We start from the raw sequence: 25,924 nt of genomic DNA on the forward strand, positions 1-25,924 counted from the left end.
ATGCACGCGCTCGCACACATACACACACACACACCTCTCACCCCTCACCCCCCGGGCTTGTGGTGGGAGAAGAAGGGGGAAGACATTGGTTGCCAAGCTGTGCTGTTGTGTCTGACCTCCCAGTCTGCACAGAACTGTGGTGGCCATGAAGTGGCTCCTCTGCGTGCTTTGTCCTTGGTTATTGTTAGTGCCTTTCATTGAGAAAGAAGGGGAAGACTTGAGATCAACAATTGTATCTACTTGAGAAAATTCAATACTTAGAATCAGGTGGGTAATCTAGATGCTGCCTGCATCTGGCGAGCCATGTCAGCATGGCAGGGTTCTTCATTGTTCTGTGCCTCACTCTTCCTGGGATTACTCAAAAAACAAACAAGACACCCGGGAAAGAGCACCAGCCAAAGGAGTGTATGCCCTACAGGGTCCAGGGGGGATGATCCATATTAGGTCTCTGGGTGCAGTAAGTAGGCGGAAATCCAGATCACACTGAGTAAGTGAATCCTGGCCCTTTTCTCCTCTTACTTTCAAGTAAACACAAATTCAATTGCAGAGTAAACTCAGTAATTTGCATTATTTCAATAGGGGTGTTATGGTATCAAATTTTTTGAAATAATTTTAGACTTACAAGAAGTCACAAAAACAGTTTAGAAAGTTTCTGTGTACTTTTACCCACCTGCTCCCAATTGCTAAAAGCCCACAAAGCCTTAGTTCATTATTAAAACCAGGAATTTCACATTTGTACGATATTAATAACTATAGACCTTTCAGATTTTACCAGGTTTTTTCATACATTATATAAACTTTTGGGATTAGCTTTTTTTTTTCCTCAGCCTGTTTTTGAATCCATCCAAACACTTGCCTGTATGAATTGTTCTTTTTTATTACTGAATAGTATTTCATTGTAGGATGTACTACAGTTTGTTTATCCACTCACCTGTTGAAAGACATTTGGGTTGTTTTAAAATTTTATATCTAACACTGCAACTTACAGCTTTTCAGCTCTTTTCGAATTCTCACCTGGTCAAAGACAGGGCAAAACGCAATGACAATGGAAAACATCCTAGTTGCTAGCTCAGTGGCTGGGGAGGACGGTGTCTTTTATATCAATTGCAGTCATGCCTTCATTTACACTATTCTCAGGGCTAGAGTCAATTTTAGAATCCTTAGTCCTCCGAAGAGCTTGCCAAGTAGAAAAATTTCCATTCCCGGGTTAGTCTATTGCACATGTGTACTTATCTCTTGACATGTATCAGCTTTGCCAGAAGAGGACCCTTCAGGGAAAGCATGAAATAACTCCTCTCATCATAGCACTAGTGTGGATCATCACACACGATGATCCTGGCTTCATTCTGGACAGCTGTGCTCACACTCCTCTAGCTTGAAGCGGTCATGCATGTGCATGTGAATGCAGGTATTGGGGTATATGTCCTGCAGTTGGATGTTCCTCGTCCCTGTCATTTAGATGATGTATTGATTAGGGTCTTGACAGGAAAGTCACATTCAGATGGAGTAACCGAGAGTTTAATAGAGACTATTTACAGTTATGTTATCAAGGTTAAAGGAAAATCACAAGCAACGGTGAATCATCCCAGCGTGGGATGATGTCCCTTAGCTAGAAGGTGTAACGGGAGGCAGCAGTTAGGAGAGTGAGAGTCATAAGTAGGGGAGCCAGGCCTTCGTAAGAGGCATGCAGGCAACCGGTAGCCGTCCTGTAGGTGGGTGTCTGGGGGATACATGCCTGACCTCACAGTGTTTCCACCCTGTGACCTCCTGCCAGTGTTTCCCATTGGCTGCCAGAGAACAAGGGAGCCTGGTGATGCAGTTGTTAAAGGTCATTCTTCCAGGGCACAGAGCAGGGTGAGAGGGTGGAGGATGGGTCTGGAGGGGTAAATGGAAAGTATCCCATACAGTGTTCCCTGGGCTTTGAATGGAGAAATTTGGCTGCATCTTGAAGTATATAGCATTGACAGAGCCAGGCACATAATAGATGCGCCAGTGAGCACTTTCCCTTTAATTTAATCATGTCTTTTAAAGAAGACTTTTAGATCTATTTAGAGTGAGATTCCAGTTTTATTGGGTGGATCCTTGCTTCTTGTCCCTATAATAAGAGGCACCTGCAGTAGTCTCCTTTTTTGTTTTCCATATGATTTGTTTAGTTTAAATGTGTTTGTTTCTGCATTGGGCAACCTCTAGTGGTTCTTAGGAAAATAACACTTGAATACAAACCTGCAGTCTTATCAAGTATTTTGTTTAGGTATCTATTGTCTTTTGATCCCACATTTCTGTGTTACCTTATAATAAGTAAACATGTCAAGCAGTAAAAATCTTGGGCTTAATTAGGACCACAAGCAAAGAAATAGTGAACCAATATTTTGCTTTTTAATAATTGTACTGATATTGCTACAGATGATTAAACTTCTGATAATATCAGCGCTTTTGATGTTATTCTAAGTGCAGTGAAAAACCATTGGAAGATGTTAGGGAGGGGATGACACAAATTCTAGCTTGGATAGATGATGGTTTGTATGGGTAGAAACCAAGAAATCCGTTTTTAAATTAGCCCAGATGAGGAAGAGAGAAGATAATGACTGGGCAAGTAGCAGTGAAAATGGAGAGAAATGGGTGGATTTGGGATACATTTTAGAAGTTTGATGTAGAAGGACTTGCTGGTGGAGTACATATAAGGAGTGTGGGAAAGAAAAAAGTCAAGAATGACTAAGTTTTTAAGCTTTAGCAACTGGGTGCCCTGGTCTGACTTGGGGAAGAATAAAAAAGGATGGGAATCAAGAGTCCTCTTTTTACTTTGTGAAGTTTGGCCTGAAATAGGCTAAGTTACTGCTGCTGTGCTGGTGGTGGTGGGTGTGAGTTAAGACATGATTTCACTTACCTGTGGAATCTAACGAACACAATAAACTGATGAATCAAATAGAACCAGAAACATGGAACAGACTGGTGAATCTCAGAGGAAAGGTAGGGGCCGGAAGAGATTAAACAAAGAATTTATATGCATATTTACATTGCCCATGGACACAGACCATAGGGTGGTGAAGGCCTGGGATGGGGTGGAAGCCGGGGAGGTGGGGGGGCGGGGGGGGGGATGGAGGACAAGGGGGAAAATGGGGGCAGCGTCTGTAATAGTCTCAACAATAAAGATTTTTTTAAAAAGAATGAGTGTTTCTCTTCTAGCATACTGTAATGCTCTACTTTTAATTTCCTTTTATCTCTTTCAGCGTTGGAGGAATTTTTTACATCGCTTGTGAAGCAAGAAATGGTGAATATGCCCCGTGGGGTATATCACTTGGCATTAAAAGGAGGTGCCCGCTCAGACCAAGGAAAGACTGTAGCAGGAATCCCCAATTTTATATTGAAAATGTATGAAACAAACAAGCAACCAGGTTTGAAACCTGGCCTTGCAGGTGAGCACAGTACATAGTATCCAGGTACAAGTTTTTAATGCATTGTTTTAACTCCCATTTCCAGGCAGGCCGGAGTAGGGCATGGAAGGGCATTGCTGCTGCTGCTGACATGTAGGCCCAGCTGGTTAAATGGCAAGAATCAATCACATTTTAAAGGCACCGGAGAACTATAGAAGCAAAGATGGATAGATAGACAAAAAAAATCCAGAATAGGAGAACATTTTAGAGTTGTCCTCATCCCCAAAGAGGGTAGTCAGACTCTGGTTGTGAGCTAGGATTGGGGGTTGGCCAGGAAGGAAGCTAGAGAAACAGTGGAGCTCTTAGTGGTTCCCCTGGATGAAGGCGCTGTGCTGGTTAATTTTATGTGCCTTGATGGGGCTAAGAGATGCCGGATAGCTGCTGAAACATTTTGGGTGTGTCTGTGAGTGTGCTCAGAAGAGGTTAGCTTTGAGTCAGTAAACTGAGTAAAGATCACCAGGGTGTCCGGGCCCCAATGGAACAGGAAACAACGGGAGAGTGAATCTGCTCTCTGCTTGAACGGGTGCATCCATCTCCTGCCCCTGGACGTTGGCACCCCTGGTTCTCAGGCTTTGGGACTTGGGCTGAATTATTACTCTGGCTTCCCTGGTTCTCCAGCTCTCGGGTATAGATTTCTTATTCTGTTTCGCTTAAGACTCTAATACAGGAGACACATTGGAGGTTTTCCTCAGAAGATATTTGCTGAATTTTGAGTTTGCACTGAAAGCTAAAGTAGGCTGATGCTTCGGGAAGGCCAAGTGAAATCTCCTTCCGTCTTGTGCTCAGGAGACAGGGACCAGCTAGGAGAGGGGGTCTGAAACAAAGCACAGGAGCAGGGAATTGGCCCTGAAGAGGGGCAGCGCTTTTCACCTGAGTGCTTTTCACCTGAGTGCGTTTACTGGCTTGGCCTGGGCTGGGGGCGGGGCTTCAGGCTGGTGCAGGAGGCGGAGAAACCAGGAGAGACCCTGACATCTGTGTGGTGCCTGAGTGACAGAACGGGAGACTTGAGGAATCTCAAACACACAGCCCGTTTCTCCCTTCAGAATGACATTTGCCCAGATTTGGAGCTTGAAGGGATGGGAGAGTTAGAGGTGAGCCGGTAACCTGTGAGGAGAGACCTGGCTCTCTCACAATTACTCCATACTGAGGAGTCCCTTTAGGCTGTCAGTGGGAAGTCATGGGGAGTCCTGCCCTCGGAACAGGGCTGAGCCAGACATGGGCTGGGATCCACCAGAGCTGTAGTTATGCCTAATCCCGTCCAGTCCCCGATTTGGTTGAGGAGATCAGTGCTTCCCTATCTGCTTAACAGAGGAGAGGAGGTTAGCATCATTTAGACTAAAATCTCTGTGGTTCTTTTTTTAAAAATATATTTTTTTATTGATTTTTTTACAGAGAGGAAGGGAGAGGGATAGAGAGTTAGAAACATCGATGAGAGAGAAACATCGATCAGCTACCTCCTACACACTCCCTACTGGGGATGTGCCCGCAACCAAGAAACATGCCCTTGCCTGGAATCGAACCTGGGACCCTTGGGTCTGCAGGCCGATGCTCTATCCACTGAGCCAAACTGGTTAGGGCTCTGTGGTTCTTTTATTTACTGTCCAGTATACAGTGAAAAAGTACTAGACATATGAAAAAGGAAGAAGCTAGAAATGAAGGGGACATTTCACGGAGATAACGATGTCACCCTATTAAGAAAATGTCACTATCCTAGTCAGTGCACACAAAATAGCATAGCTTCAAGATATATGATAAAAATTAGCAGAACTAAAAGATGAAATAGGCCTGCAGTAAAGATGGGAACTTTAAAACATAGTTTTCAATAGCTTGATGAATAAGTAGACAAATAAACTGTATAAGTTTACAAACTATCTGAACAACACTGTGAACAAACTTGACTTAATTGACAAAGAACAGCGATAGAATTCCTATGCTTTTCAACAGTACATGGGAAACTTACCAAACTGACCATATGACAAACCATAAGCATCAAAAAATTTCAAAATACTGAAGTCATTAAGAGTCTGTCCTCTGATGACAATGGGACTAAGCTAAAAAATAAACACCCCAAAAATAACTAACTAGAATGTCTCCAGTAGCCTAGAAATTGAACAGGACACTTAGAAATAATCCAAGGATTAAACTAAATATCAAAATGGAAATCAGGAAATATTTTAAACTGAATGATAATGAAAATAAGCCATATCCCAACTGCTAAAACAGTGTTAGAAGGAAATTTATACTTTCAGTGAATATATTAGAAAACAAAAAAGGAAAATAATAACTGAAGCTTCTATCTCAAGAAGCTTTGAAAAGAACAAAAAATTAAATGTAATGAAAGGAAAGAAGAAGTAATAAGAAGAATAAAAACTAATGAATTAGAAAACATAAAATAAAGAAAATGAGCAAAGCCAAAGTTGGTTCTTTGAAAAGCTTAACAAAATGATAAAGCCAGTGTAAGTTTGGATAATAAATTAGAGAAATATTGTTATCAGGAATAACAAAGGAGATACCACTTCAGAGACTATAGCATTCAAAAAGATAAAGAATTTATGAAGAACCTTAGCCAGTAAATTTCGCAGTTTAGATAAGGTGTGGAAATTTACCAAAATATAAATCTTTACAAAACGGACAGGAGGATAAATAGACTGTATGAATAGTTTGATAATTTATTAAAGAAATTGAACCTCTAACAACCTTCCCACTGGTACTGAATAAAAACCATGGTGCACATGGCATCCTTGGTGAATTCCTCCCCCAAATTAAGGGAGCAATAGCAATGATATTTGTATTCAATGAACTCTAACAGAGAATAGGAGAAAGAAAAAAAAAAAACTATGAGATTGGCATACTTTTTATACCAAAATCTGACAAGTACAAGAAGGGAATATTACAAACCAATTTTTTCTTTGAACATAGTTACAAAAAAAGAAAATTGAACTCAGCAATAGATACAAAAGATAATACATAACAATTAAATGGGGTCAATTTACTATTTAAAACTATAAGTCATTATATTAATAGAAAAAGGCAGAGCAATATTTAAATTATAGCAATAGATACAGAAAATATCTTTGAAAATTTACCTTCTATTCATGATATTTAAAAAAAGATTCATATTAAACTTTGAATAGAAGAGAACTTTTTTTATTCTGATGAAAAACATCTACAATTCCATTGTCGTACTTAGTACTCAGATACTGAGATTGGGGAAAAGATATGGATGTTTATTAGCATCACTGTTGTTCAGTATTGTAATGGAGGGCATAGCTAGTGTGATAAGCCAAAAAAAAGAAGAAGAAGAAGAAAGGCAATAAGGGTTAGAAAGGAAGAAATAAAATAGTCATTATGTGCAGATGACATGATTATATACATAGAAAATTCAAATTTATCTACATATTAGGGTTGATAAATGAATTCAGCAAGATTAATGCATATATACAAAAGTCAACATATAAAAATCAGTGATAATTGAAAAAGGTTTTTAAAAATTAAAGAAATAAAAGTCACTAAGAAAATGCCCCAAAAAATCAGTGATATATTTTATATACCATAACAAAAAATAAATAAAATTTGAAAACACTATCATTTACAGTAGCATCAAAAAATATTGCTTACCCAAAGTAAATTTATCAAAAAGTATGTAAAACCCTTATGCTGGAAGCTACAGACATTATGAAGAAAAATTTTAAAAATTCTAACAAATGGAATGATATACAATGTCTATGGACTTGAAGACTGTGTTGTAAAAATGTTAATTTTCTTTAAATTGATATGTGGATTCAACTCAATCCAAATCAGTATCCCGATAGGTTGTTGTTTTTCTTTGAAACTGACAAGTAGATTCTAAAATTTGTGTGAAAATGAACAGATAGCCAAGGTAATCTTGGAGAAGCAAAACAAAGTAGGAGGATTTACATTACCACATGTCAAGACTTTTTATGAAACCACAATAATTGACAGTGTGGGATTGGTGCAAGGATAGACAAATGGACCAATAGAAGACTATTGCAGACCCACATAATAGGGCAACAGATTTATTACAAAGGTGGCACTGTAGAGCTGTGGAGAAAAGGGGTCTTTATCACAAATGGTTCTATAATGAAAAACTCCAGTTATAAAAATAGTGACAAATTATATTAAAATCAAGGACATGTGTTAATCAAAATATACCTTGAAGAGAGTGAAAAGACAAGCCACAAAATGCAAGAGAGTATTATACATGTGTCTGATAAAGAGCTCATATCTAGCATATATAATGAATTTTTGCATATTAATAAAATATAATGAATTTTTGCAAATTAATAAAATGTAATGAATTTTTGCAAATTAATAAGAAAAAGACAATCAGAAAACAGTAAAAAGAATTGAACACACCCTTCAAAATGAGAGTATTTAAATGTTTAATGAACATATGAGTAAACCAATCAACTTAGTCATCAGAGAGATACGAATTAAAACCTCAGTAAGATACCACCACATATTTAACAGATTGGCTAAAATGAAAAAGAGATGGAAAATACAAAGAACTGGCAAATATGTGGAGCAATGGTTCCATGTTAGTACAACCACTTTGGAAAACTTGTATTGGAATCATTTACACTATTACCCAACTATTTCGTCCTTAGGGATAGACCCAAATGAAGTCACTAGGAGACACGCACTGTAATGTGCATAGCAGCACTATTTTAGTAGCCCTAAACTTGGAAGCTATCTAAATGCCTGTTGACAGGAAAATGGATAAATAAATCGTGGTACGTTCACATGATAGAGTATTATTCAGCAGTGACTGCCAATAACTGTGAATGATTATTGCAATGACTATATTGAGTGAAAGAAGCCAGATTTTTAAAAAGCCATCTTACAGTCTAATTCTATTAACATAAAGTAGTGAAGTAGGCAAAGTGGGTACTAGAAGGTTGCTACCTTTGGGACAGGAGTGCATGTGACTGGGAGGAGACATGGGGAAAGGCTTCTGGGGTATTAACAGTGTTTTGTTTCTTGATCTGGGTGATGGTCAGACTTGTTTGTTCAGTTTGTGAAAATTCATTGAGCTCTGTATGCCTATTACATGTGCACTTTTCTCTATGTGTACCATACTTCAAAAAGAGATGTTTAAAAATGTAACGATCTCTGTTTTAAATGACCTTACCCCTTGAATGTGTCTTTTCATTGGCTCAGAATTACCCAGGTAGTTTCCAAGACTACCCTCGCTCACTCTAGCACTTGGCTGCCTGCCCTTGCATTTCCATTGACACTGGGGCCAGCGGGAGCTGGAAGCTCAGTTTGAGAACTTGGTTGACAAGAGTGGGAAGGAGTGGTCAGAGAAGGGTGAGAGGAGACTGGAGGGGAAAGGGGAGAATGAATGTATGTGAGTGCAGGTATGAGGAAAAACTTGTCCACTTGTAGGTATAAACTAAGGAACCCAGGTTTTATCAGGATTCAGAAATGATATGTGCAAGCACGTCTCTTTAATTGGAATTTATTTTTTAAAGCTTAATAGAATCTCTAAAGTAACAGTTTATAAAATTTAAAGTGTCATGAATTGCAAATTTATTCACTTATTTACAAATGAATAAAGCTTGTAAATAAGTGATAGTTTATAACTTTTATATCTCTTCTATTTTTTTTTATGAATTTTCTTTTCTGGTTTTTTTTTTTTTAATATACTTTATTGATTTTCACAGAGAGGAAGGGAGAGGGACAGAGAGCCAGAAACATCAATGAGAGAGAAACATCGACCAGCTGCCTCCTGCACACCCCCCACTGGGGATGTGCCCGCAACCAAGGCACATGCCCTTGACCAGAATCGAACCTGGGACCTTTCAGTCCGCAAGCCAACGCTCCATCCACTGAGCCAAACTGGTTTGGCTATTTTTTTCTTTCCTTAGACACCAATGGCCAAATATAATTTGCTTAGCACATTCTTTTAATTCATAAATATCTCTATCCAGATTGATTAAATATTGATTACTGTGAATCTGATAAAGTTTTTTCATAAGAAATGCGTTTATGTTTTCTTTAAGGGGGTATGTTGTTTTGTTATGATGTCTCAATGTATCAGAGTAAAGACGGCAAACCTTTGAATCGACTGATGGCCAGTAGAGGGCGAAGTTTCAAGCAGACCGCACTTGCTCTGGTGCATGAGGTAGGTGCCTGCCCACACCCTAGCAGGTGGTTCTTCCCTGTTTGTTTTGGGATTTTCCTCCTTACTTTATGCTCCTGAGATTTTGTGTCTATTTGGAAATAATTTTTCTCTTTATCATAAGTTGTTTTTAAAGGTAAGCAAAATAGCTGACTCTCTAAAACATTTTGATATGTTTCTGAGAGAAACTGGCCTGCTTCCCCTAGGGCTTAACCTAAAATCTGAGAAAAGAATCTAGGAATTTGATTTATTTCATCAATGTTTAACTTCCATTGTAAAGAATAAAAACTAACTTCTTATTTAAAGAAATTATCTTGTGTGTTTATTCTAATCTGTTGCAATTATGTAGGGCACCAGTATTTATATTTTTGAAGGTCAGGGGAATTAAAAGTAAATAAACATGTTTAGGTTAAAAAACAACAACTTTGGTTTTAGTGTTTATTTTACTTTTAGGCTACCTTTTTTAAATAAAGCTATCTGATGTCATTACATGATTTGCATGAAACCGGATCATTACAAATTATAGCAACACCTGAGGGAAGTGGGAAGCTGGGAAGTACTTGTGAAATGTGTGGTGTGTTGTTGTTTTTTATTTTTTTCTGGCAGTGCTCATTCAAGTGTATATAAATGAAAATACATGAATGAATAACAAAATATCACAGCAAAGATGATTATCTAATATAGATGTAATTTATATAGCAACTATAAATAAAGCCAAATTATTTTATAAAAAGTTAGTGGGGGCTTAGGAGCGGGGTGGAGGGGGTCAATGGGGGAGAATAGGGATATCAGTAACACTTTCAACAATAAAGATAAATAAATAAAAAAGTTAATGGAGATTATGTAAAAATAGTTAGGGCTTCTACACTATGTTTGTATTAAATCTTATATTGATGCACAATTTATAAATCTCGGTAACATTAATTTGGTTTGATTATATTCTGAGTGTATACCAGTGACCACCAGTTAGCAAAAGTGGTTTTTAAAGGCCCATCTTTATTTTATGCCACTTAGAATTCTGTGAATATTTGGTTCAGAACCATATTTGTCTAATACCGTGTCTTCATTTAACTAAGGAGGGAAGAAAGATCTAGGAAGAGCAGTGTTTCTCTAGGAAGAAGAAAAGTTTAATGTTATGAAAGAGGGAAAAACAGATGATTTCTGGATATGTTTTCCCTAGCATCTTAGTGGGTGTGGAGATGGGAGAAATTTGGTACCTTTTTGTGTTTTTAAGCTGTGCACTTAGTAATTTGAAGGATAATAAAAGTATTGAATATTACTGGACAGCTGATTTTAAAATCTGAACAGAAACAAGAAAAAGTGTGAATGTGAAATAATTATAGGTAGTAACCAGCTCAGGCACTTTAAAAATTGCTATAATATATGAATTCATTTAATATCTACATCAACCCTGTGAGATTGGTGCTGTTACTGTGCTAGAAACCATGGAGCTAGTAAGGAGAGGAGCCTGGAAATGGAACCCAAACCGAATCACTCCATGGTCCTTAAACTGCCGCGTACCCTCCCAGGTTCAGCAGAGAGCATTTACTAGTAAAAACACCTTTGGGTCTTTCCAAGCTGCCCCTGGTATTTCCTAACTCTTCTTGCTTCTGGCCCTTTTATTGTTGCAGTCCATGTGATGGCTTTCTAGCCTAAATTTCTTCAAACTCTGCTTTGCTTTCCGCCGCTACTTTATGCTGAGTCTTTTTATTAAAAAAAAAAACAAACTGTCATGAATGTTTCAATGTGTTTACTGGATTCAGTAATTAATTCATCCATTGATGGATCTTTGGGTTGTTTCCAGTTTGGGGCAGTTATGACTAAAGCTGCTATAAACATTCTCATACAGGATATGTGGGTAGTGGTTTCCCTTTTGTGTTTCCTTCATGACTATTGATTATTCCTTAGTGACTAATGACTTTAGTGTCTGATTTTTTCATATATTTGTCATGCATACCTTTTCCTCCCTGAGGTGTCTTAATTCTTACCCATCTTTAATCAGGTATTTGTTTTTTTATATATTCTGGGCATAGCTTATTAGAAATGTTTTTTGCACATGGTTTTTTTTTTTTTTTTTTTTACCTCATCTGTTACTTGTTTTTTTATTTGCTTAACAGTGTCTTTTGGTGAGCAGATTTTTAGTTTTGAAGAATTCCAGTTTATCAAGTTTTTGGGTTTTTTTTTGTTTTTTATGGTTCTTGCTATTTGCCTAACCCAAAGTCTCAAAGATTTTCTTTTTTCTATTGTATTTTTTATTTTAAAAAATTGAGGTATAACTCATATGTACCATAAAATACACCTATTTAAAGTGTACAGTTCAGTGGTTTCAATATATTTACAGTTATCACCACAATCAATTATAGATATTTTCAACACACCAAAAAGAAACTCTGTACCCATTAGTGGTCATTCTCCATTTTCCTCAATTTCCAGCCTGTAGCAACCACTCATTCACTTTCTGTCTCTATAGAGCTACCAGTTTTTGATATTTCATATAAATGGAATTATACAACATGTGGTCTTTTTTGCCTTTTTTTTTTTTACTTAGCATAATGCTTTTCAAGTTTCATATATACTGTTGTATGTATCAGTACTTCATATCTTTTATGGCTGAACAATATTTCATTATGTGAATATGCTATAGATATTTTATCCATTAATCACTTGCTGGATCTCCTATATTTTCTTGGAGAAGTTTTATAACTTAAGGTTTACATCTTAGCCTATGATGTACTTGAGTTAATTTTTCCTAAGGTCTGAGTTACATTTGTTGAATATGCCATCCTTCATCTCGGCACCTTTGTCAGTAATCATTTGTCCATATACGTGTGGGCTATATCTGTACTCAATCTATTCCATTGATCTATGTGTGTATATTATCATCAAGACCACACAAGTTAATTACTATTGCTTTATAATAAATCTTGAAATCAACTAGTGTGACTCTTCCAATTATTTTGTTTTGCTTTTAAATTTGACTTAGGCCCTTTGCTTTCCCATATAAATTTTATATCAGCTTTGAGAAACCACAAAAATCCCTGCTGTAGTTTTGATTGGAAATGCCTTGAATCTGTAGATCTATTTGGGCTCTCTCAAATTGACATCTTAACAATACTGAGTCTTTCAACCCATGCACAAGATACGTCTTTTGATTATTTCAGGTCAGTGTTCTCTTGTTACAAATCTTGCACATATTTTGATAAATTTTATAAATATTGCATATCCTAAGTATTTTGGTGCTAATGCAATTTGACTTTTTGTATGTTAATTTCTGACTGCTTACTACTAGTGTATAAACATATAATTGATACTTTTCTATGACCTTACTAAACTCACTTATGTAGTCTTGTAGTTTTTTTGTAGGTTCTTTTTGTTATACATTGTAATAATGCCTGTGAATAGAGATGGTCTTAATTTCTTTTTGATTTGTATTTCTTCTTTCTTTCTTTTTTTTTTTTCCTAATTGATCTGTGTAGGGCCTTCCAGTACCATGCTGAATAGGAGTAGTGTGAGAAGACGTTTTTGTGCACAGTCTTGGGGTGAAAGCAATTAGTGTCTGAACATTAAACATGGTGTTAGTACAGAGTTTTTGTCGATATTCTTTATTGGGTGGACAGAGTTTCCTTGTATTCCTAAATTGCTGGGCGTTGGTTCCCGGCCCCCTCACAAATGGATGTGAGTTTTGTAAAATGTTTTTTTCACATCTTTTGATATGATTGTATACTTTTTTAGTTTGTTAATATGAGGAATTATTTTGGCAGATTTTTCTATTGTGAACCAAACCTGCATTGCTGGGATAAACACCACTTGATCATATGTATTATCCTACTTATGCATTGCTGAATTTGATTTGCTAACAAAATTTTGTTAGGAATTTTTGAATTTATGCTCATGAGGTATATTGTTGTATAGTATCCGTGAAATATCTTTGTTTGGTGTGTTGTCAGGGTAATGCTATCCGAATAAATAATTCTGTTAATGTTTGGTAGAATATTCCAGTGAAACCATCTAGACTTAGAGATTTCTTTAGGAATATTTGTGACTACAAATTTAATTTATTTAATATATGAGAGCATGCATTTATTTTATCTATCACCTGTCCATCCATATCTATCCATCTATCCACCATCCCTCCTAGTCCTGAAAGAGGATTTGGGTGGCACAGGATATACGACAATTAGTGTCTGTCTGCTCTTTTAAAGCATAAAGCTCATAAAATCAGGGAGCTATTTTTTTGGTCACATGTAGCTCAGTGCTGGTATTGGTGTGACATGGTAGACACTTCATAAATGTTTGTTGCATGTGTTGTGTTTTATATGTGCATTTAGTGGCATAGCTTCCTTTCCCCAGAAATGTTATTAAATTGGTGGTGAATCTGATAATTGTTGAAGTCTTACTAGGAAAAGACATTGTCATTTGAACAAGCTCTTAAGTACTGTTTTGTGTTATTATTTATATGGTTTAGCCTCTCCTCCTTGCCAAAGATTACATATTCCTATAGGACAGCGGTTCTCAACCTATGGGTCGTGACCCCTTTGGCGGTCGAACAACCCTTTCACAGGGGTCGCCTAAGGCCATCCTGCATATCAGATATTTACATGACGATTCATAACAGTAGCAAAATTACAGTTATGAAGTAGCAACAAAAATATTTTATGGTTGGGGTCACAACATGAGGAACTGTATTTAAAGGGCCAGAAGGTTGAGAACCACTGCTATAGGATCTTCTGTAGCCTTCTTAATGCCTACAGCTCTTGGTGGGTGAATGAGTGAACGAATGGGTAACTGAACTTTGTTTTGTATGTTCAAGAAATATGCTCTTCATATTTTGAAGTGTGTTTCGCTTTATTTAATTGTCAATATTTCTCAATAACTATGTTAGTTAAATTAAGTAGTTTTCAGTGTCATGGAGAACTAGCTAATTAAAGTAATCTGTGATGAATTCTTTTGGAAAATGTTATATCCTGTTCTTTTGAGGGGGAAATTCATTTTTTCATTGACTTTTCTTGATGTGAAACTCTCCCATGTTTCTTTTCGAAGCTACACAGATTGATCCAAATCTGATAGGGTTTGATCTGACCACCAGGAGCAGTTCTGCATACAGTAGCCTTCCCTTATCAATGGGGGATACGTCCCAAGAGCCCCACGGGAGCGCCTGAAACCAAAGAGAGCACTAAACCCTATATATACACTATGCTTTTTCCTATACTTATCTATGATAAAGTTTAATTTGTAAGTTAGCACAGGAAGAGATTAGCAACAATAATAAAATAGAACGATTATAACAATATACTCTAATAAAAGTTGTATGAATATGATCTGTCTCTCAAAATACCCTATTGTACTCTATTCACCCTTATTCTTGCAATGATGTGAGTTGATACAATTTTTACATAATGAGATGGAGTGAGGCAAATGATGCAGGCATAATGACATGGTGGAGGCTACTATGAGGGGCACGTGAACACAAGCATTGTGATACTGTAACAGTCCAGCTGACAACTGAGACCGCTGCTAAGAGCCTGGACAAAGGGACGATTTACATCCTGGCTGGGGTGCAGCAGGAAGCGTGAGGTTTTATTGCACTGCTTAGAAGGGTGCTCAATTTAAAACTTATGAATCATTTATAGAATTTTCCATTTAATGTTTTCATACTGCAGTTAACTATGGTAACTAAAACCTCAAAAAGTAAAACTGCACATAAGGGGGGACTACCATCACACACTCCTGTTTAGATTTCTTTAAAACTGAGTGTCCTCTCTCTCTTTGCTCCTTTGACCAGGAGACAAGCAGGGGTCATTTCAGATCTTCCAGGGCTTGTCCCAGCGCAAGGGGCTGTCCCCTTCTGTTCTGATTTGTAACTGCCCCTTCTCTTCCGGAAACTAACTTGGCAGCTGTTGATGAGGAAGTTGAAGGTGAATGACAGACTCCTTCCCTGTCTTGTCATCCATTGGCATTTCTAATTCTGACATGACACTCCCCTAAATGGAATGATACAGGTTTGTCCCTGGATGAGAATGCCAGTCCTGCCTCATTATTTCTCCCATCTGCCGGCACATGCAGAGTGTCCTGATCCTGCTGCTGCTACCCAGTTGTATTTCTATCTGAGCATTAGGCAGTGTGTTCTTCTCTCATTTTTACTTCAGGGGAACCTTATCTGGTCTTATTGGTGGCACCACTCTGAATGAAATCTTTGTTTCTAAATTCCCTTTTGTATTGATTGTCATTTGGTTATTTTTACCTTATAAATTAATTTTGTTTTTCTTCTGCCTCCTTTACATTTTTTTCCTAGGTGCCCAAAAGTACATGTGGTATATAACACATTATTTGAAATATAAGGAGTGTATTTGCTTTTTCTTTCAGTTTATTTATTTAAAACCCCTATATATCTTATGAAGAACATCATGTATAGCCATTCATGCAATATGAGACAATTAGGTGAAAATTCTGAATAATAATTGGGAGAAGTAGTATCTGTGCTTATTATACATTCCCCTTAGAAAACACTGTGAAAAGTGTGGTTTGCTGTATTTTAGAGACTCCACAATTACCATGTGATGTGAGTTGTTATGGTAACTGGGTTTCCCCCCTCCTATTAAATAACGGAGTAAATGATTGCTTGAGATGTGATTGAATTGTCAGCTTTCAAGCTGATTTACCCTAATGGGGTTGGGGGGGGGGGGAAGAAAGGTAAACTGATGGGAAAGAATGAACGAGGGAGGAAGGGGTGAACGAGAGAGAGAGTTTTAAATGTCCAGAAACACCTACAAAGAATAAAATGGTGCCATTTTGCTTTAAAATGTGTCCTTTACAAGCCCCCCTTCTTGTTTTCCAATCACTGTTTGTCAGGGGAGAGGAATAACAGAACATTATTTTGGGCAAACAAGATTACTGTTGACAGAAAATTGAAACTTGTTATTCCTTATATATAGGCAGTGGGACATTGGATGGCTTTAGGGTCTCTAACAGCGAGTACAAATGGCTTTTTTCCTGGGAATATGGGAGGAGTGTGTGTGTTTGTCACAGACCAGATGTCGTGGCTCAGCATTCACATGTCTGTGTAGCAACTGAAGTCATATACTATTACTATTTCGATAATACGTGTACCTGGGGAGCATGAAGAATGCCTTGCTTGGTGAGACTGGGGTTTGAAATCAATAGCAAGCACTTCGTTTACCTGGCAGTTTTTGCATGCTGCCCACCTTATCCTGTTCTAGTTTGACAATCAAACAACTTCACCAAAGCTTGTCTTACTTGATTTATAGTATTTAATGAGGGGCTGTTAAAATGGGTATTTTTAAAAATAAATGAATAATCTTATCTGTTACAATTACCCAGAAAATAATACCAAATTTCTGAACAGTAAATTAACTGATTTAGTGACCATGTCGTCCCTTCTGGTAAAACGCGTATCGGTGAGGAAACAAAATCTACTCTTATCTGCTCTTCCGCACTTCCCTACATTGTGAATTGTGTTCTAAGCAGAGTATTTTGTTGTTGTTGAGCTAGTGTTTCAGATACAGTTAACTAGAACCTGTGTGATATAAATAAGAGTTTAGTTATGAAATTTCAAAATATCAAGTTTATAATACCTGCTTCAAATTTTTGCCTTGTCAATCAGTGTTTTTATCTAGAATTAAACATTTCCTGGCGAGAAGTTTTTGGACATGCTTTTGTAAAATTTCAAATAACCGTGTCCTCACAACTTGGGTTTGAGTTTAGCTGTTTCTACTTTAAAAAAAAAAAAAAGAAAGAAAAAAAAAAGGCTTTCTAAAATTGTGCTTCTAGAATGATTGGAGGTTGCACATCATAATGTTTTGTGACCAACCACTTGTTTATGATAGTATGGTTTTCACATGACATATTTTTGTCTTAAAGCAAATATTGCACATTTAGTTCAGTTCAACTCAGCAGGTACTTAATTGAACACCTATGTGCAAGACACTGTTACGGGTACCATGGGAGGGATTCCTGGATGAATAAGCCATGGTCTCTGCTCATAGGATTGCATGAGATTAATGTCCATACACATATGATCTAAGATGAAGTCTACTAAGTATTACAGGAGAGGCCTGTAGTGTACTGGGAGTACAGAGATGGGAGAAGTTTTTTTGGTTAGTAGTGATGAGAGGGAAACAGGGCTTTCAAGGAGAGGAAACAGTGGGTACAAAGGTCCTATAGAATATAGGGCAGGCGTGTGAATTGGTTTATAACGCAGTTCAGCCAGAATGCAGGTTAAACAAAAGAAAAGAGCAGAAAACCAAGTGGGGGAAATAGGTTGAGGATCTTGGCCAGCAGAGTTCTTACATGAGAAAAAATTATTTCTTAAAGCAAGTGTTGTGCTTTTGAGTCTCAAAGACTTTGAACATAGTACAAAAGAGTTTGAACTTTATAATGAACCATCAAGGGTGTTTTAAAAGAAGTGCTGAGTTAATGTGATAGTAACTGTACCATGTAGGTTGTGTCAGAAGGAGGAAAGATTTTAGTCTGTTAGGGGATTAGTTAGGTGGCCTCAGTAATCTAGGCAGGAATTATGACTAAACCAATGAGAAGGAAAGTGGGGACAAGTATAAACATTTCAGAGGTGGGGTTGACAGCTGAATGAGGGGAAAGAGAGGTCCAAGATAAATAAGAAGTTTTAAGCTTATGTGACTGAGAAATCAATGGGTAATATTGATAGAAACAGGGACAATAAGCGGAAGAGTAGGTTTTGAATGATGATGACAGTGTACAGTGTATAATACATGGTGGGAGGTGTGTGGGTGAGAAGTACATGTTCTACAAGTAGTGATTTTCAAACTATGTATTTTTAATTTTGTTTTTATTGGGGTAGAATAGACATGCAGTAGGTTTTTCACCTTCTAGTGTATAGTTCTAGGAATTTTAACAGGAACACACATTCGTGTAACCAGTACCACAGACAAGATAAGAACAGTTCTGTCCCCCTAAAAATTCCCCGTGCTCCTTTGTGGTCAACCCCTTTCCCCCACCTCCTTTCCTTGTAACTACTGATCTGTTTCATAGTAAAACTATTTTAAAGAGTCCTTGGGACCACAGCAAACTCCAGTCTGACGATCAAGAGGGTGGAGTGCCAAGCCCCCAGCCTTTGCCCTGACTTCATCTGGACAAGTTTTACTAATCTGTTTCCTGTGTTGGCATTCTCCTTCACATTTTGGGTGGGGTGGAAAAACTTACATAGCTAGCTATCTGAAAACTGTTATTCTACAGTGCTGCTGACCCTGCTCTGTCTGAGCCACCTTGATCTCCAACCTGGGTTGTTGCAGTAGCCTTGGGGTAGGTTTCCTCGCTTTGACCTTTGCCCCCGACTGTTACAGCAGTCGGCGTGATTCCTTTACAATATCGATCAGATCATGTACTCTTCCCTCTCAAAATTGTATAATAATAACAATAAAGGCAAGCCCCCTGTTAATTCACCAGCCTACTCTCTTCCTACTCTCCTCGGTGCTTTGATACTGGCCTTCTTTTGTTCTCAAGCAGATCAGCCATGTACTGTCCTCATTTTAGGACCTTTGTTTTTATCTTTTTTTGTTTTTAAATTAAATTAAAATTCCCACAACATAAAACTAACCAGGTTAAAGCACATTCACAATATACACCGTCACATCCATCTAGTTCCAAAACATCTCCATCACCCTCACATGAGACATGTGTCCCTCACGCAATCTCCCATTTTTCTCTCTTTTTCTAGTCTCTTCCCTCCATTGTCCCCACCGCTGGCAACCACTAACTTGCTTTCTGTTTCTGTGGATTTACCTTATTTCATGTAAATGGGATCATGCAATAAGTGACCTTTTGTGTCTGGCTTCTCTCACTTATGTGTAAGGTTTTCAAGTTCATCTACACTGTAGCATGTATCGGTACCTCATTCCTTTCTGTGGCTGGATAATATTCCATTGTGGACATATCATATTTTGTTTATCCATTTCTTCATTCATGAACCTTTAGGTTATTTCCACCTTTTGGCTATTTTGAAAGTGCTGCTGTGAACATTCATGTAACAAGTACTTGTTTGAATACATGTTTTCATTTCTCTTGGATATATATCTAGTAGTGGAATTGGTGGGTCATATGGTAACTCTATGTTTAACTTTTTGAGGAACCACCAAACATTTTCCATACCAGCTGAACCATTTTCCATTCCCACTAGCACGTACCTTGGTTTTTACATCTTTATTTCCTTCCAGTTTTTACTCATACTTCACCTTCTCAATGAGATCAGTCCTGACCACCTGATTTAACCCTGTAACCCGCTCCCATCTCTACCATCATCTCCTTAGCATTCTTCTCCCCCTTACACTACCAGCATGTTTCCCAAAACTTTTTTTTAGGCACATGCATACTATTTCATTATACTTACTACCTGTTGCTCATAGAAACTCCTACTCTTCCCCAAATCATAGGACTTACTCATCTTAACAGTCCACCAGACACCTGTCATTGCAAGAGTATGTGTAGTTACAGAAACAGTAAACTTCACGTATTCCTTAAAACTTGGTGCTCAGAGGTTGAGAACCCTGCTTTATCATCTGCTGAATAACAGGGTTACAACTTCATGATTTGGAATTATTTTCTTGATTGGGTTTCCTTCAAGGGCTTCTCACAAGTATAGCAAACTTTACAACCTATTCATACTTTCAAAAAGCTAATTGCATTTCCAGCCTAGGGACATGAACCTTTATGGGAAGCTCTATATTGAATGATAATAGCTTCCTCTTTTGCTGGTAACACAACTGGAGTGTAGGTGATGACTGTCTTCAAGCTGTTTCCTTAGTCTCTCCTCGGTCAGAGAAAGCAAGAGAATGCATCTTAGAGGTGTGTGCATAGCGAACTCCATGGAACACCATGACGAGGTCTCATCTCACGAGCATAAGGCGTGCAGGCTGGTGTCTCGGGTCCAGCGTCTGTGCGTCCCTGCACCGCCTTCAGATGTGGTTGGAGCCGCAGGAGGAGGATTAGCTTTCACCTTCAGTTTATAACTTCCTTTTAAATAGGTTTCCTGGCATGGATGTCTCTGTTCTTAGAAGCTCAGCACTTGATTTGCTCACTTTCCTTTATATTTTTTTCCATAATGCTTTCTTTTTTTGTTTGTTTTAACTCAGGCTTATGAACTAATTGAGACCACTGTCTTTCCAAAAACAGTCAGTGCTCTTACTGCCAGTTTGCTGAGGCCATGGCTCAACTCAGTAGAGCAGGGTAATGACGTCCAGGAATTACTCGGCAGGAAAATTTTTTTTAAGGTTTTGTGGTTCTGAAGTCAGAGATAAAAGTTTTGGTTGTGGTGTCTGAGTGTTCTTTCAGTTAAACCCAGATGTCAAAATATGACTTAAAGAAGTTAATATAGTTTATGAAAATGGCACAGAATCGACAGGAAAGAAAGTTAAGAAAACTCCTTGCATTTTGGAAACAGAGCAAGACCAAGGCCTGATTAATGCCCCCCAGCTTGAAATGTGGCCGCAGCTGCAGTCTGCTTTCTGGAAAGCGAGAGGAGATGCAGGAACTGGCGGGCCTGTTCCTTCGAGGATGCTTGAATATCTTGTCAAGGTTCCCCTACCCCACTCAACAGAGAGGGCACGTCATCAGAAATAGAAGAAACCTGTTTTTATCTTCTTTTTTTTGTTAAGTTTATTTCATGGTTCCAATACCCTTTTCGTGCTGTTTGAGTACCTAATTCTTTACAACATGGCAGTGGGTTGAGAGGTGATAGGGAGGAGACAGAATTCATCTTTGTTCTCTTTGTTCCCAGAGACTCTTCATACATTCTACATGTTGCCGTGTAATCGGTGCCTGTTTCTGATTCTCACACGAGAAAGCTCCCTGCACACACAGGTCACCTGGCACCATACACTTTCCCAGAATACCTTGTGTGTAGTAGGCCCACACCAAGACGAGAACTAAAGGAAACACCAGAGGCCATGGGAACCGCTATTCAACTATTCAGAGAGGCTCTTCTCTGCCATACCATGAAGCAGCTGAGAAAACCCGACCTCACAACGCAGTAAAATCTCCTTAAACACTCTACTTATGATTCTGGGGAAATTATATGAAAATTGGTGGACGTTTCTGTTTCTTAGTTTTTGTCTATAGGACCCACACTAAAGTTCTAGTTGCTTGAGTTTGATGAGATGATTTGCAGGAAACATGAAATGTGATGTGCCATGGCTGTTTTTTCTGGAGAGAGCTTTTCTCTAACAGAAGCAGACCTTGGGAAGATTGGTTTCAAGATAGCCGCGTACTAATAGGTAGAAACAGAAATGACTATGGAAACCAGATGTTGTGTCTGGGCCTCGCCTCAGACACGGGGTTGCAGGGCTGGCAGATTTCATTTCTCGCTTGTTTACCCGCACTGATTAAAGGGCCTTTATCTGGTGGTGCGCACAATTGCTGGGCGCCGCGCTCATTTGCATGCTCCCACCACCATGGTTTCTAAACAACATGATATTTCTGTTGGCAATTTAAGTTTATTACTTCAGAAATTGTCAGAGTGGAAATCCAGGATGTGAGCAATATTTATTTTTATTTAAAATTACTGGGGGGATTTGTTAGACAATACCTCGTTTCCTGACATGGGCAAGAGGCTTTACAGAGTTTCCCCCTCATTTTCAGGGACATATTTGTATAACATGTACATCTCAGCTTGTTATTATTGTAGGATTCTATTTGGTTTAATTTAGAAAATTTCAGGACTCTAAGCTCTTCTCCTTTGAAAATATCCAAAAGGCCTTATTTGTGGTTCTGAGCCTAGACTGGTTTGGTTTGTTTTAGAACATAACCATTTAAGTCAGGGGAAAGAAAGGATTGATGATATAGTTCAATGGTACCCTGTTTGAACACTGTGCCGCCTGACTCGCGTTGTGCTTCGTCTTTCCCACAGGTTCACATCCAGCTCTCAGAGTGGCACCGCGCCCTTTTCCTCCCACAGGCCTGGCTGGCGTACATGGGCCGAGCGTATCATGCCATCTTACAGGTAAGGAAACATGGGATGGTTTGCTTCAGGGGAGCATCTCTTTATCTCAAATTGTACTACAAATATGTGTTAATGTAAAAGCACTTTGGAAACAGAACTATCGAACATGCAGTGGTTATATTTGCTGATAAAGAATGTAAGACATAAATGCCGATTCCCCACCCCGTGTCGCGGCCAGAGCACCCTCCTGCCGCTCCTCCCCCACATCCTGCTGCCTTCTGAGCCTCTCCCAGATGTCCCATCTTCCCCTGAGGATGTCCCAGGGCACCTCAACTTGAGTGCCCCCCCAGTCTGAGCTCACTGGCGGCCTTGCCTCCTCAACAGGACTCGCTTACATCTCCAGCCTTATCTTGTCACCCTTCCTCTGTCTGTTGTGTTTCAGCCTTGCTAACGTCTTTCTTTTTCAAACTCTCATGTCTCTCCTGCTCTCTTCTGGTGCAGGTACTACCATGCCCTCTTTGCCTACCTAATTTCTACTTGTTCTTTAGATCATTTTATCTGGGAAGGCACCAGTGTGCCTCCCCTCACACACTGGACTGTGTGCTGCTCATTTGTGCTTCCTTGGAATCCATGCGTCTCTTCCGAGGCCTTTCTCACCTTAGTCATTTGTCTGGGGCCTCCCTCCTGTTGTCTCTGCTCCGAAGGACTAAGAGCTCTGCTTTCTTCTCTGTTGTCTCTAGAACCTGACATATGTCAAAACATGATAGGTGCTCCCTAAATAAATGAATTATACTCCATTTGACTTCATCTAATCCAATAATAATATAGGTTATAGTTTGTGGATTTTTAATATTAGAAATAACTTTTAATCAATGTGAGAATATATGAACACTTAGCAATATAAGAAAACAACTAGAAATTCTTTTTCTGAGCTTAGAATTCATTTTTAAGGATGATAGAAAAAAAAAATCTGATGGTACTAAAGTAATTTATGGCCCCAAATTGGATTTTCATAGAGTGTCAGGTGTTACGGTTAAAGGTAAAAGCTATCCTAAATGGTGATGGTGGTGGGTGGTGGTGGTGGTGGTGGTGGTGGTGGTGGTGGTGGTGGTGGTGGTGTGTGTGTGTGTGTGTACACATGTGTGTAAGGAGAGGTGGGGTGGCAGGAATGGCTATGCAGCTGAACATTGTTCTCAAATTAAAACCTTGTTGCAACATATTTTATTGAGTCTAGAATTTATAAAGTACTGATGCGTCTTCGGAGATTCCTATTCATTAGAACTGAATATGGGACCAGGAATCTCCATGTTTACCAAACTCTGCGGGGACTTTAACTCAGTCTATCAACCTCACCCTGAGCAAATGTGTTTTAGATGGTGTCCCCCAAACTACACTGGAACCCGCATTTTAAAGATGTTCCCTTAGAACAGTTGTTTCCTTTGCTCAGCTTTCACACTTTTTTATCCTCAGCCACGTCTAGACACTCAGTTGTGAACAGGTGCACGAGTGAATGACCATTATCGTTTTTATTTGAGATGAGTGAAATTACAAGGCAGTATGCTTTTTCTCACATTTACTTTTCCCCATGCAGTTTCGCAGTATTTTCCTTCACCAGACATTTATGGGGTGCTCTTTACTGGCTGGGCCCTGTGCCAGGGTGTGGGGCTCGCAGGGGAGTAAAGCACGCCTTCCTGTCAGTGAGCTGCCTGCCCAGTGCTGGAGACGAACACGTACAGGAGCAATGCCAGTGATCCGCGGTGCTTTTGTAGAGGATTCCCTCCTCCAGAGTGAACTGCAAATTGTATTTAGCTCGGAGCATAAGGAAGTCTAAATGGAATGGGATTATGGTATAACTCACGCAGATGACTTGCATTTGATTAAAAAACAACTCCATGGCTTTTGTTTTGCTTTTTTATAGTAAGAGCTACAATTTGCTGAATAACTAGTGTGTGTCCAATACTTACCATATGTGATTTCAATTAATCTTTACAGAAACCCTTTGATGAGGGTATTGTCAACCCCACATATAATGGGATTATAAATAGGGTGAGCTAGGAAAGCAAAGCAAATGGTGCAAAACCCAACAGTCACTAAGTGAAAGAGCTGGAAATTAACCAGAATTTTTTTGACTCCAGAACCTCGGCCTTTCCCACTGCATCATGCATTTTTCCCTAATGCATAATGCTGCACATTAGTTGTAACAACAAATAATGCAAATTGCTTTAAGATTTTAAAGGATAGATCTATTTTTGAAAAGCCAGCTGAGTATTTTTAGTACTGTAGATCAATTATTCTGCTTTTCTAGTGTTGTGATCATGTTCATCTTTATTTATCACTAGAGGCCCGGTGCACAAAAATTTGTGCACTCGGGGCGGGGGGCCGCTCTCAGCCCGGCTTGTGCCCTCTCGCAATCTGGGACCCCTCAAGGGGATGTCCACCTGCTGGCTTAGGCCCACTCCCCGGGGGGATCGGGCCTAAGCTGGCAGTCAGACATCCCTCTGGCAGCCCGGGAGCCCTGGGGGATGTCCACTTGCCAGCGGGGAGCAGGCCTAAGCTGCAGTCGGACATCCTTAGCGCTGCTGAGATGGCGGAAGAGGCTCCTGCCACCACCACTGTGCTGGCAGCCGTCAGCCTGGCTTGTGGCTGAGCAGAGCTCCCCCTGTGATAGTGCACTGACCACCAGGGAGCAGCTTCTGCATTGAGTGTCTGCCCCCTGGTGGTCAATGTGTGTCATAGTGACCAGTCATTGCCAGTTGTTCTGCTGTTAGGGTCAATTTGCATATTCCCCTTTTATTATATAGGATTTGAATTTTGAACAGATCCAGTTCCTTTGAGAATTGGTGATAAAAGTGAAAAAGTGTCAACTATAATAAGATTGTCAGTGCTATTTGAAGGTGCAACAATATTTTTAGGCTATCTCTATGATTTTAAGGTACACTGGTGCATTTTAACTATCCAGCAAGTTTTGTAAATGACTCCACACTTAAATAGAATCAATGATATCTTAGAAGACTTCAAGCAACTGCCAGACTCCTTGTCCACATCAAGAATTTCTTGTCCTGGAGGATACATCTTCTGCACAGGAGTTATATGTGCGAGACCTACTTTGTAGCATTAAACTAGAGGATCTGTCCGAGGAGCCACGTTGTTTTCCATTAAGCCCAGGAGACAGCAAAAGGGTACATTCCACATAATTCCCTGCAGGTTGATTTTGCGGTGAATGAGTTTGAGATCTGAACACCCCAAGAGGCTTTTGCTTAGATGTCTGCTTCCAGCCTCCCCTACCTTTTCCATAAGATGTGGGGTTTGAAAAGATAAGCATATCCAAGTAAGTGCTTGACGCAGGGAGGAATTTGGATTTCTTCTCATTAAGACGGAAACTGCAGATACAAGTTGATTGACAGCTCAGAGTCCATTTTGATA

General features: G+C 39.0%; 1 protein-coding gene across 2 annotated transcripts in view; it reads left to right on the forward strand.

The window, feature by feature from the left end:
* Window positions 1-25,924, forward strand: part of FOCAD (focadhesin) — a 274,973-nt gene that overhangs the window by 177,664 nt on the left and 71,385 nt on the right. For both annotated transcript variants that reach the window (XM_036331270.1, XM_036331271.1), the window contains 3 exons: window positions 3,228-3,413; window positions 9,458-9,579; window positions 22,469-22,561. In XM_036331270.1, coding sequence (XP_036187163.1) covers window positions 3,228-3,413; window positions 9,458-9,579; window positions 22,469-22,561 — 401 coding nt within the window. The remainder of the gene's footprint in view (window positions 1-3,227; window positions 3,414-9,457; window positions 9,580-22,468; window positions 22,562-25,924) is intronic.

This window comes from Myotis myotis, unplaced genomic scaffold, assembly GCF_014108235.1.
Source record: "Myotis myotis isolate mMyoMyo1 unplaced genomic scaffold, mMyoMyo1.p scaffold_m19_p_12, whole genome shotgun sequence".
Classification (NCBI taxonomy): domain Eukaryota; kingdom Metazoa; phylum Chordata; class Mammalia; order Chiroptera; family Vespertilionidae; genus Myotis; species Myotis myotis.